At 43.8% G+C, this 12,841-nt stretch overlaps 1 protein-coding gene across 1 annotated transcript; it reads right to left on the bottom strand.

The window, feature by feature from the left end:
- Positions 1-4,236: 4,236 nt before the first annotated feature.
- LOC139382544 (tubulin folding cofactor B) lies at positions 4,237-9,096 on the bottom strand. Its single transcript, XM_071126645.1, has 7 exons — positions 8,921-9,096; positions 8,524-8,694; positions 8,232-8,375; positions 7,783-7,879; positions 7,309-7,500; positions 6,338-6,410; positions 4,237-6,170 (listed from the first exon to the last, which is right to left on the bottom strand). Exons 2-7 carry the CDS (start codon positions 8,641-8,643, stop codon positions 6,056-6,058), a joined length of 741 nt encoding a protein of 246 aa, XP_070982746.1. The 5' UTR covers positions 8,644-8,694; positions 8,921-9,096; the 3' UTR covers positions 4,237-6,055.
- Between the last annotated feature and the right edge of the window lie 3,745 nt (positions 9,097-12,841).

The following is a 12,841-nucleotide window of genomic DNA, read 5'->3' as shown; positions in this document are numbered from 1 at the left end:
AAGCAAAGCAGTTCGACACATTCAACGACACAGAGTTACACATGGAGTAAAACAAACATACAGTCAATAATACAGTATAAACAAGTTTATATACGATGTGAGCAAATGAGGTGAGATAAGGGAGGTAAAGGCAAAAAAAAGGCCATGATGGCAAAGTAAATACAATATAGCAAGTAAAACACTGGAATGGTAGATTTGCAGTGGAAGAATGTGCAAAGTAGAAATAAAAATAATGGGGTGCAAAGGAGCAAAATAAATAAATAAAATAAATACAGTAGGGAAAGAGGTAGTTGTTTGGGCTAAATTATAGGTGGGCTATGTACAGGTGCAGTAATCTGTGAGCTGCTCTGACAGTTGGTGCTTAAAGCTAGTGAGGGAGATAAGTGTTTCCAGTTTCAGAGATTTTTGTAGTTCGTTCCAGTCATTGGCAGCAGAGAACTGGAAGGAGAGGCGGCCAAAGAAAGAATTGGTTTTGGGGGTGACCAGAGAGATATACCTGCTGGAGCGCGTGCTACAGGTGGGTGATGCTATGGTGACCAGCGAGCTGAGATAAGGGGGGACTTTACCTAGCAGGGTCTTGTAGATGATACTTAAGTATATTTAAAACCAAATACTTTGACTTTTACTCAAATAGTATTTTATTGAGAGACTTTCAATTTTACTTCAGTCATTTTCTATTGAAATCAAATCTAATTTTATTGGTCACATACACATACAGTGCCTTGCGAAAGTATTCGGCCCCCTTGAACTTTGCGACCTTTTGCCACATTTCAGGCTTCAAACATAAAGATATAAAACTGTATTTTTTGTGAAGAATCAACAACAAGTGGGACACAATCATGAAGTGGAACGACATTTATTGGATATTTCAAACTTTTTTAACAAATCAAAAACTGAAAAATTGGGCGTGCAAAATTATTCAGCCCCCTTAAGTTAATACTTTGTAGCGCCACCTTTTGCTGCGATTACAGCTGTAAGTCGCTTGGGGTATGTCTCTATCAGTTTTGCACATCGAGAGACTGACATTTTTTCCCATTCCTCCTTGCAAAACAGCTCAAGCTCAGTGAGGTTGGATGGAGAGCATTTGTGAACAGCAGTTTTCAGTTCTTTCCACAGATTCTCGATTGGATTCAGGTCTGGACTTTGACTTGGCCATTCTAACACCTGGATATGTTTATTTTTGAACCATTCCATTGTAGATTTTGCTTTATGTTTTGGATCATTGTCTTGTTGGAAGACAAATCTCCGTCCCAGTCTCAGGTCTTTTGCAGACGCCATCAGGTTTTCTTCCAGAATGGTCCTGTATTTGGCTCCATCCATCTTCCCATCAATTTTAACCATCTTCCCTGTCCCTGCTGAAGAAAAGCAGGCCCAAACCATGATGCTGCCACCACCATGTTTGACAGTGGGGATGGTGTGTTCAGCTGTGTTGCTTTTACGCCAAACATACAGTGCCTTGCGAATGTATTCGGCCCCCTTGAACTTTGCGACCTTTTGCCACATTTCAGGCTTCAAACATAAAGATATAAAACTGTATTTTTTTGTGAAGAATCAACAACAAGTGGGACACAATCATGAAGTGGAACGACATTTATTGGATATTTCAAACTTTTTTAACAAATCAAAAACTGAAAAATTGGGCGTGCAAAATTATTCAGCCCCTTTACTTTCAGTGCAGCAAACTCTCTCCAGAAGTTCTGTGAGGATCTCTGAATGATCCAATGTTGACCTAAATGACTAATGATGATAAATACAATCCACCTGTGTGTAATCAAGTCTCCGTATAAATGCACCTGCACTGTGATAGTCTCAGAGGTCCGTTAAAAGCGCAGAGAGCATCATGAAGAACAAGGAACACACCAGGCAGGTCCGAGATACTGTTGTGAAGAAGTTTAAAGCCGGATTTGGATACAAAAAGATTTCCCAAGCTTTAAACATCCCAAGGAGCACTGTGCAAGCGATAATATTGAAATGGAAGGAGTATCAGACCACTGCAAATCTACCAAGACCTGGCCGTCCCTCTAAACTTTCAGCTCATACAAGGAGAAGACTGATCAGAGATGCAGCCAAGAGGCCCATGATCACTCTGGATGAACTGCAGAGATCTATAGCTGAGGTGGGAGACTCTGTCCATAGGACAACAATCAGTCGTATATTGCACAAATCTGGCCTTTATGGAAGAGTGGCAAGAAGAAAGCCATTTCTTAAAGATATCTATAAAAAGTGTTGTTTAAAGTTTGCCACAAGCCACCTGGGAGACACACCAAACATGTGGAAGAAGGTGCTCTGGTCAGATGAAACCAAAATGGAACTTTTTGGCAACAATGCAAGACGTTATGTTTGGCGTAAAAGCAACACAGCTCATCACCCTGAATACACCATCCCCACTGTCAAACATGGTGGTGGCAGCATCATGGTTTGGGCCTGCTTTTCTTCAGCAGGGACAGGGAAGATGGTTAAAATTGATGGGAAGATGGATGGAGCCAAATACAGGACCATTCTGGAAGAAAACCTGATGGAGTCTGCAAAAGACCTGAGACTGGGACGGAGATTTGTCTTCCAACAAGACAATGATCCAAAACATAAAGCAAAATCTACAATGGAATGGTTCAAAAATAAACATATCCAGGTGTTAGAATGGCCAAGTCAAAGTCCAGACCTGAATCCAATCGAGAATCTGTGGAAAGAACTGAAAACTGCTGTTCACAAATGCTCTCCATCCAACCTCACTGAGCTCGAGCTGTTTTGCAAGGAGGAATGGGAAAAAATTTCAGTCTCTCGATGTGCAAAACTGATAGAGACATACCCCAAGCGACTTACAGCTGTAATCGCAGCAAAAGGTGGCGCTACAAAGTATTAACTTAAGGGGGCTGAATAATTTTGCACGCCCAATTTTTCAGTTTTTGATTTGTTAAAAAAGTTTGAAATATCCAATAAATGTCGTTCCACTTCATGATTGTGTCCCACTTGTTGTTGATTCTTCACAAAATAATACAGTTTTATATCTTTATTTTTGAAGCCTGAAATGTGGCAAAAGGTCACAAAGTTCAAGGGGGCCGAATACTTTCGCATGGCACTGTATATAGGGCAGCAGTCTCTAAGGTGCAGGGTTGAGTAACCAGGTGGTAGCCGACTAGTGATGGCTATTTAAGAGTCTGATGGCCTTGAGATAGAAGCTGTTTTTCAGTCTCTCGGTCCCAGCTTTGATGCACCTGTACGGACCTCGCCTTCTGGATGGTAGCGGGGTGAACAGGCCATGGCTTGGGTGGTTGATGTCCTTGATGATCTTTTTGGCCTTCCTGTGACATCGTGTGCTGTAGGTGTCCTGGAGAGCAGGCAGTGTGCCCCCGGTGATGCCTCCGGAGAGCCCTGTGGTTGCGGGCAGTGCAGTACCAGGCGGTGATACAGCCCAACAGGATGCTCTCAAATGTGCATCTGTAAAGGTTTGTGAGGGTCTTAGGGGCCAAGCCAAATTTCTAAAGCGCCTTCTTCACCACACTGCCTGTGTGAGTGGACCATTTCAGATCGTCGGTGATGTGTATCCAGAGTAACTTGAAGCTTTTCACCTTCTCCACTGTGGTCCCGTCGGTGTGGATAGGGACGTGCTCTCTCTGCTGTTTCCTGAAGTCCATGATCAGGGAGAGGTTATTTTCCTGGCACCACTCCGCCAGGGCCCTCACCTCCCTGTAGGCTGCCATTTTCGGTAATCAGGCCTACAACTGTTATGTTGTCTGCAAACTTGATAATATAGTTGGGAGGCATGTGTGGCCATGCAGTCATGGGTGAACAGAGTACAGGAGGCTGAACACGCACCCTTGTGGGGCCTGTGTTTAGTCAGCGAAGTGGAGGTGTTGTGTCCTACCTTCACCACCTGGGGCGGCCCATCAGGAAGTCCAGGACCCAGTTGCACAGGGCGGGGTTCAGACCCAGGACCCCGAGCATAATGAGCTTGGAGGGTACTATGGTGTTGAAGGCTGAGCAAAAGTCAATGAGCAGGTATCAAGTATGACAATTGGGTACTTTTACGACCACTGACCATATTCCTTCCGTCAGTGCTTTACTGTTGTTTCCTGTGCAGTGTCCCACTGCAACCTGACAGTTTCGGGATAAGTGTGATGAAGTCTTTAACCCCTGCCTAGACTAGATATCTCTTCTACCTCTCTTTTCACCATGCATGAGGTACTTTATTTTTGTCCTACTAATGGTGAATCAGAGTAAGAATCGGTAAAATACACCTTGAGCATCACATCTGCTGGTATGTTTATTTTACTTTATTGTGCATTAGATACCATTGCACTTTGGCACATCAAAAATAACACCAGCACCTTTGAGATTTCATAAGAACAGATTGCAATTCATGGACCAATCAGGGCCTGTCAATTGCTGTCAAGGTCTGAGGAAAAAAATACAATTAAAATAAAAAAGGAATGCATTAATTATTTGCTTTTATATTCAGTTTCTCTTCCAAAACTGGCTCAGTTACATGCGCAACAAAACAAATGACAGATCACATGCTTTCATGAGTCAAACTCTGAAGTAGCAATGAGGAGCAGTACAATGAAGTTCAGTAGAAATACAGATAAGATATCTCATCCATCTGAAAAGTGACTTGTCATCAGCTGAGCTCTAGGTCTGAACTGCATGCTGTCTATGTGCATAACTGGTATTCAGACATTTGAAGTGTTGGAGCGTTAGAAGCAGTTTAACATTTTCCAGAATCTAGAACAGGGACATGACACACAAAAACAAAGGGCTTTATGGTACAATAACCATTTAACAGATTCAAACAAACTGTCACTAGTCAGTACAACTAGATATTTTGTTGTAGTGTGAATTCTTGCATTCCAAAGCATGGGATTTATTTTATAAAGTTTAACAGAACCATGGCTTGGGTTGATCATTCACATTGTGATGATTTTTATGACTGCCTATTATTCATATAGAATCTAGGATGTGATGGGCAATTCAGGTTCAACTCAAAATTCGGAGGACATCAATTTAGGAGCACTTGCATTCTAAAGCCACTGGATCAAACGAACTAGTAGGACCACCTGGTTATCATTTACATGAAATACATCCAACAATGTAGTTGTAACAAGGCATCAAAGACTCTGTACTTTAATTCGAGAGCTTTTCTCAACTCTGCTCATTCAATATCCAGTAAATTCCACAAAAAAAAAACATTCAAAGATGCAGTCCTGGATTTTAAAGAAATTCGTAAAATATGGCACAAATTGGATTTGTAACAGATTAATTTTAAAATGCACCTCAAACAATTTTCCAAATTCATATCACACAAAATTAATGACAGTACACAAAAAACAGGGACCAATTTTGACTCAGGAGCACCACTTTCAAAACTACTGTGAAATTTCTTATGTAAACAAGGTATTTCTGTTCAATAAATTTGCAAACATTTCCAAAAACCTGTTTTCTCTTCACCATTATGGGGTATTGTGTGTAGATTGTTGAGGAAAATGTTTAATTGAATCAATTTTAAAATAAGGCTGAAAAAGTCGAGGAGCCTGAATACTTTCTTTATGCACTGTACATGTACAGATTGAAAAAAAAACAACTTGAATTTTATTTGGAACCCAACAGTCTGCTCTGATATAGAATGCCAGTGAAGAATATTAGTAGTCGTTTTCCATCTTGGAACAACTCATCATTGAGCAGTGTAATTGAGTGGGGGCAGTGGGTACTTCTGAAGGGAAGGTGATGCATAAGAGGACCACTTCATACCCTCCGACAGAGTTCACATGAAACATTGACTAGGTTAGATCCTCCCATGGCGGTTTACTCACGTTCTGCACTGAATTTCTATTCTGATATCAAACACCTACGCTAGATTTGGTCCTAGGCAATACTGCCTCCTTACCCAGTTGCAGCTCTCTATAGTCCAACCCATACCTCCCTGACCAGCGCAAAACAAAAGAAAGTTAATCGCAATGACACTGTCCCTCGCCCCGGGTTCGTAGTCGGACTGGAGGTCAAAGTTGAACCTTGGTTGAACCCATCTGCCCACACCCTTTGACTGGGTGACAGCATCACAGTTCTACATCTCATCCAGACCGTAGTCTTCCTCTGGGAAGTCCCCCACAGTCACTGTCAGGGGCCTGACAAATGCACCGTACTTGTTCTCACATTCAAAGTATCGCTTCTCCTTCACACTAAGGAAAGAGAGAGAAGAGACATCAAGTACACCTTATGCGGTCTCCACTTCAGCACAACTCCATAAGTCTAATACAAGAAATACACATCATGATGCAAGGTAGCTCTTAACAGTGAACATTCTCAGACACCATGTGATGTCACAAATTATGCCAGTTGCCCTCACCTGCCATCATGTTTCCCAAGAGGCTCGTCATACTTCACTCCCACCCAATGACCCGGCTTGAAATCTACTGTACCTGCAAGACAGAAAATAACAGTGTTTTGTGTTGGAATAAGGAGTGCCTTAAGTATTCATACCCTTTGACTTATTCCACATTTTGTTGTGTTGCAGTAGGTTTAACTAAAAACTGTAACTAGGCCACAAAGGAACATTCACTGTCTTGGTAAGCAGCTCCAGTGTAGATTTGGCCTTGAGTAATAGGGTTTTGTCCTGCTGAAACGTGAATTAAGCTCCTAGTGTCTGGTGGAAAGCAGACAACCTCATTTTCCTCCAGGATTTTGCCTGTGCTTAGCTCCATTAGGGTTTCTTTTTTTTATCCTAAAAAATTCCCTAGTCCTTAACAATTACAAGCATACCCATAACATGATGCAGCCACCACTATGCTTGAAAATATGGAGAGTGGTACTCAGTAATGTGTTGTATTCAATTTGCCCCAAACATAACACTTTGTATTCAGGACAACTTATTATTTGACATAAGTTTTCCACAAACTTATTTAGGCTTGCCATAAAGACATTTCAGCTTTTATATTTTGATACATTTCAACATTTCTAAAAACAATTCCACTGACATTATGGGGCAGGCCAGTGACATTTTTTGTATTTTTTAAAATAATAATCCATTTTAAATTCAGGCTTTAACAACAATTTAGAGAAAGTAAAGTGGTGTAAACACTTTCTGAAGTCTCAATTCTATTTAAGGGTCTCGCTCTCCCTCCTACCGCCAAAAGGACCAACAGCATGTACAACCACTACAGTAGGTGGAAATACATTATTCAACACTCTGGCTTGTAGAGACCATTGCGTCTTTTTAGGGCAACTTCAGTCAGACTGATAATCCATGGCGTAACCATGGTAAGTCTGTTTAGACAAGCCTAAATCCTGTTGTGGAAAATAAGCTTCAACCTCACTCACCAACATACATAACGGTGCCAATCTTGGTGGGTAGCCCAACAACCTGCACTTGGCATCGGTTGCCGACGCCGATGGCAGCAGCAGCAGCCTCCTCCTCGGCCTCACGAGCTGCAAGCTCTGCCTCCTTTTTAGCCGTCTCTTCTTCATTGAAGCGACCAACGCGTTGCTTCTTCATGAATGACCTTACAGAATCTGAGGAGGAAAGATGGACAATCCACTTTGAAATCCCCATATTACAATGGTAATAATTTGTCACTCAATCATTACGTAATGTACTGAGGAAAGGTTTTGCCATGTAACCTCAAACTTAAAGGTAACACAGGATGTAGATGAGAGCAATTATCACTAGTTAGATGTTGTGGCACTCGAAAGTGGCAAATGGCTCTCAACAAGTCTTTTCTTCACTGCCTCCGATTCAATTTCAAATGTACGCTTTAGCTGTGAATGATGGATGATGGTGCAAGCTCACAGTACCTGTCCTCTTCTCATAGACCTCATCTGGAATCTCAAATTTCTCCACTTTAGACAGATCACTGAACTCTCCGCTCTGGGCTCCACTGCGGTCAATCACCTAAGCACACAGAATTCACCATCATCCTGACTCAGCATATTGAATTAAAAAAATAACAGAATGGCTCAGTCATCGTACAGGTGCCAGTCAGTTTCTGCTTTTAACCAACTGGTCACTGTTTAGCCCAATAAGACAAGTATGGCAAGGCAACAATATAACCTTGTCGAATGTAGAAAGAGGCTGGCAAACAAGCTAGCAGAGTCATGCTGTGGTCAGAAATCTTGTGGGCATTGAAATCACTTGTGGATTAAGATACCCTATCAACAGATCTAACATCTTACACATGACTCCAGTGTGAAAGGTAAACAGGGGACACACCATGTGAGCAGTGTTTGAGCACAGAAGTACATACGTGAATTTTGCAGTCATCATCCACAGGGTAGGAACCTAGCAGGGCCTCGTTGTCATCCAGTTTCTGCATGAACTTGTCAGTGGTACTGAAAAGCTGCAGTTCCATGCTGGAGGCCGGGGTACCCACAACCATCTCCAATTTACTCTAGAGGGAAAAAAATTTGAAACCGAGAAACTGCATCACATGGCCACAGGCTGTGCTGCGCCTGTGGTCTTAGTGTCTGCAGTGCAGAGGGGCAATTGCTACATCATTAAGATTCAGAGGCCCGAAGGACAAATTACCAACAACTTACCTTGAATTCGGCGATGGTGATTCCCCTGTTATATCGTTTATTCACCTCGAACGAACTGATGGTACTGGTCAGCCGCACCGACACTGTGGGATTGGTGATGACCGTCACGCCACCGTCCATTTTCAAGCTTTCGTTTCGCCGGTGTTTAACTTATTCAGGCAACAACGAACACTGCATAAATTACAAATAACAGTTAGTCAGTTAACATTCTTAACCTAAATAAATAGTACACAACAGTTGCAAACGGCTTTCAACACGGCTAGTCAGATACAAAGTTCACAGTTTAGAAAAGGAGAACTAGCTAGCTACAGTAGCTAGCTAGCATGCACGCAGCAAACTAAACAAAGTTAGCTAGCTAACGTGAGTCCTTCCAGCTTGGTCGCACACAAATATGTACCTGTCCTTCTGCACTTTTCTTGACGATCTCTATAAATAAGTAGATACTATCAAATAACTGGGTGTTTTTAGACTAAATCAATCCAGGGACCATGTGCTGTAATCTCAGTGAACCGATGGGAGAAGGGTGGCTGGCGGATGTGTTGTTCACTTCAAACGACACCACCCACAGATCCTGCTACGCCCAGTTCTGGAACCTTCTACCCGCCCACAACCGCAGGGAACCAGTCATGTCATTAAAATGTAGGGTGTGTATTTAGGTTGACCAATGGGTAGCACATTTCTAAGATGCCGTGACAGAAAGAAAGGCTTTGGGGTGCCTACGTAGGCACGTCAATCATGTTGATAGAAGTGGCCTTTCATGATTAGTAACCAATCATCAATGTAGGAATCAATGCGGGGTTTTGCGTGAAAGTGCCACGCCCAAATAATATAAGTATCAATTGCATCCACATAGTGGCGCTATAAGCCCTATAAAGCCCAAATGTTTAGTTTTGTAACAAAGTCATGCAATGTTAGCTACATTGTTACAAACAACGTTGAATTGCGATGAGAGCAAATAAAATTGTGCATTGACATATTTTGAAGTTAGTCTATTGATTGATTGAATAATAATATATATATATATATATATCATGTGCAGAATAATTTGATTCTTTGCTAAGGTGTTAACTGCTCTATGACATATTAATCACAGTGAGAAAGAGACACGCCTTTGACATATAATGGTTGTCTACTCCAATATCTATTCATGGATGTGTGAGTGGGAATTAAACAGATCAGACAGGAACATAAAATAACATCTGTGCATCAAATTAGAATTTTGGGCTGAGAGTGGGAGTTTGAGGGCTTGTATGGTCAGAAAAGACAAGATCAAAGAAAGGAGTATGGGGTGCAGCCAGAAGCCAGACCGCCTCCCCACTACCTCCACCCCTAGAGGAAAAGTTTACCATTCCTGTTTCAAGTTGAGATAGGGGTGTTTGGCCTTGCCTCATCACACTCTGTCTGTCTGCACATCCAGGTGTACGTGCTGTAAAACACTCTCTGTCACACACACACACACATACCATCTCTCTCACTTGGTCACACTCTTCATTCTCCAGGGAACTCATTATCAAACACACAATCATCTGCATTTACCGCCGACACAACACCGACAACGATGAGACAGCCTATAGGGAGGAGGTCAGAGACCTGGCCGTGTGGTGCCAGGATAACAACCTCTCCTTCGACGTGATCAAGACAAAGGAGATGATTGTGGACTACAGGAAAAGGAGGATCGAGCACGCCCCCCATTCTCATCGACGGGGCTGTAGTGGAGCAGGTTGAGAACTTCAAGTTCCTTGGTGTCCACATCACCAACAATCTATCACGGTCCAAACCCGCCAATATAAGGGCACAAAGCGTGACCCGGATGCAGACACGGGAAGCAGATTTGAGTCTTTGATATTTATTACATCCAAAAGTGGTAGGCAAGAGAATGGTCGTGGACAGGCAAAAGGTCAAAACCAGTTCAGTCCAGGAAGTACAGTGTAGCGGGCAGGCTCGAGGTCAGGGCAGGCAGAATGGTCAGGCAGGCGGGTACAGAATCCAGAAAACAGGCAAGGGTCAAAACCAGGAGGACTAGTAAAAGAAAATAGAAAAAGGCAGGAGCACGGGAAAAACACACTGGTTGACTTGGAACATACAAGACGAACTGGCACAGAGAGACAGGAAACACAGGGATATAAACGTCAGGGATAACAAGTGACACCTGGAGTGGGTGGGGACAATAACAAGGACAGGTGAAACTGATCAGTGTGTGACAGTAACCCCCCCCTCTAGGGACGCCACCTGGCGTTCTACCTGGGCGCACACCTGGTTGACCAGGGTGTTGGCGGTGGAAGTCGGTGATGAGGGCTGGATCCAGGATGTCTAGCAGAAACCCAGCACCTCTACTCCGGGTCATAAACTTCCCAGTCAACCAGGTACTGGAAACCTCTGCCCCTTGGTAAAACACCCAGGAGACATCTCACTGTGTATGCCGGATGGTCATCAATGACAAGGGGAGGGGGTATGGGCTTGGGGACAGAAGACAAAGGACTGTGAGACACGGGCTTAATCCTAGACACATGGGAGAGTTGTGCCTTGTGAACCAGGGTCTCAATACCCCAAACCACAGTGGCTGCAAGGCATGAGGTAGGGAGAATGGTTTCGGAGACCGAGGGTATGGCAGAGGAACTGTATAGGCGGGAGAGGGCGTCAGGCTTAACATTTTTGGACCCTGGGCGGTAGGAAATGGTGAAGTTGAATCTAGTAAGCAAGAGAGCCCACCGAGCCTGCCTGGAGGTAAGGTGCTTGGCTGTACAGAGATATTCCAAATTTTTATGGTCGGTCCAGACCAAGAATGGCTGTTTTGCTCCTTCCAGCCACTGCCTCCACTCTTCCAACGCTATCTTGACCGCCAGGAGTTCTCGGTTGCCTACGTCGTAGTTCCTCGCTGCAGGATTGAGACGATGGGACAGGAAGGCACAAGGATGAAGCTTTTGGTCCTGGGCAGATCGCTGGGACAGGATGGTCCCCACTCCAACGCCAGAAGCATCAACCTCTACAATAAATTGACAAGACGGGTCCGGATGAATGAGGATGGGTGCTGTTGTGAACCGATGCTTCAGGTCCACAAAGGCTATGTCGACAGCTGGAGACCATGTGAATGGTACTTTGGGGGAGGTGAGTGCCGAGAGGGGGGCTGCCAGGGTGCTGTAACCCAAATTAAACGGCGGTAGAAGTTAGCAAAGCCTAGGAAATGTTGCAACTGCACCCTGGACGTAGGTTGAGGACAATCCACCACTGCTTTCACCTTTCCAGGATCCATCTGGACATTACCCTAAGCCATGAACATCCCAAGACAACTGGAACACGGGGACATGCAATGAGGAGGAACTGTATGGTCTCACAGTGGTTACCTGAAACCCGTATATGAACGGGCACAGTACTATGGGTGACGCTACCTATTGAGCGGCCGTCCAGCGCCCTAGCATCCATGGGAACCGAGAGAGGTTGAGTGGGAATACCAAGCTCAGAAACAATAGTGGCATCCATAAAACTCATCAGCCCCAGAGTCAATGAGCACTCGGAGAGACTTAGATTGGTCTCCCAATAGTAAAAGCACAAACAAAATGTGTGCGGGCGACGGGAATTAGGGAACTCCCAGTCTGGCTCACCAGAGTACATGTACCCACCAGAGACAAGGGTTTCCTAATGTCCTGCCCCTCCACAGAACAGACAACAGTTTGAACTCAGCCTACGTGAACGTTCCCCAACCGATAACCTAGCTCTTCCCAATTGCATAGGCTCAGGAGTATCCAACTCACTTTTCGTTGATGATTCACGAGGGAGCTCGGGTGGTTTCGGATCCTCTCGGAAAAACAGCCTTCGGGGGTTTCCGGATTCCTTCGAAGGTGAGCGAGCCATAGCGGATGAACGAGTGTGCCCGAGACCAGACCTCCTCTCACTCCTGCGTTCCCTTAGGCATCCGTCAATTCTGACGGTGAGGGCGATGAGGGAGGCGACGTCCACCGGTACTTCCCCAGCTGCTAGCTCATCTTTTACCACCTCAGATAATCCGCGAAGAAAATTATCGAAAAGAGACTCCGGATTCCAGGCACTCTCTCGGGGGCCAACATGTGAAAATCAACCGCGTAGTCTGCCACACTACGGAGTTTTTATTTTTTATTTTTTTACATTGTTTATTGAATTGTCAACACCAGCATTTACAAAATAATTGCAATAGTAATATACAACAACACATCACAGACAGCAAAACAGAGACAGAGAGAGATAAAAATTACAAATACAAAAATAAAGAAATAAAATATAAGGAAAACACGAAAAAAAGTATGTATATTTTGATACAATTGTTATAGGTCAACAAGCACAGATA

The sequence above is a fragment of the Oncorhynchus clarkii genome, chromosome 24 (assembly GCF_045791955.1).
Source record: "Oncorhynchus clarkii lewisi isolate Uvic-CL-2024 chromosome 24, UVic_Ocla_1.0, whole genome shotgun sequence".
Lineage (NCBI taxonomy): Eukaryota > Metazoa > Chordata > Actinopteri > Salmoniformes > Salmonidae > Oncorhynchus > Oncorhynchus clarkii.
The sequence above is the reverse complement of the archived record's forward strand: the minus strand, read 5'-3'. Positions and strand labels throughout refer to the sequence as shown.

Coding starts and splice junctions, on each gene's coding strand:
- LOC139382544 (XM_071126645.1), bottom strand. CDS start 8,643: ATGGACGGTGGCGTGACGGTCATCACCAATCCCACAGTGTCGGTGCGG. Junction 7,501..7,782: donor GGTCTATGAGAAGAGGACAG/GTACTGTGAGCT, acceptor TTTCCTCCTCAG/ATTCTGTAAGGTCATTCATG. Junction 6,171..6,337: donor CTTGGGAAACATGATGGCAG/GTGAGGGCAACT, acceptor CTCTTTCCTTAG/TGTGAAGGAGAAGCGATACT.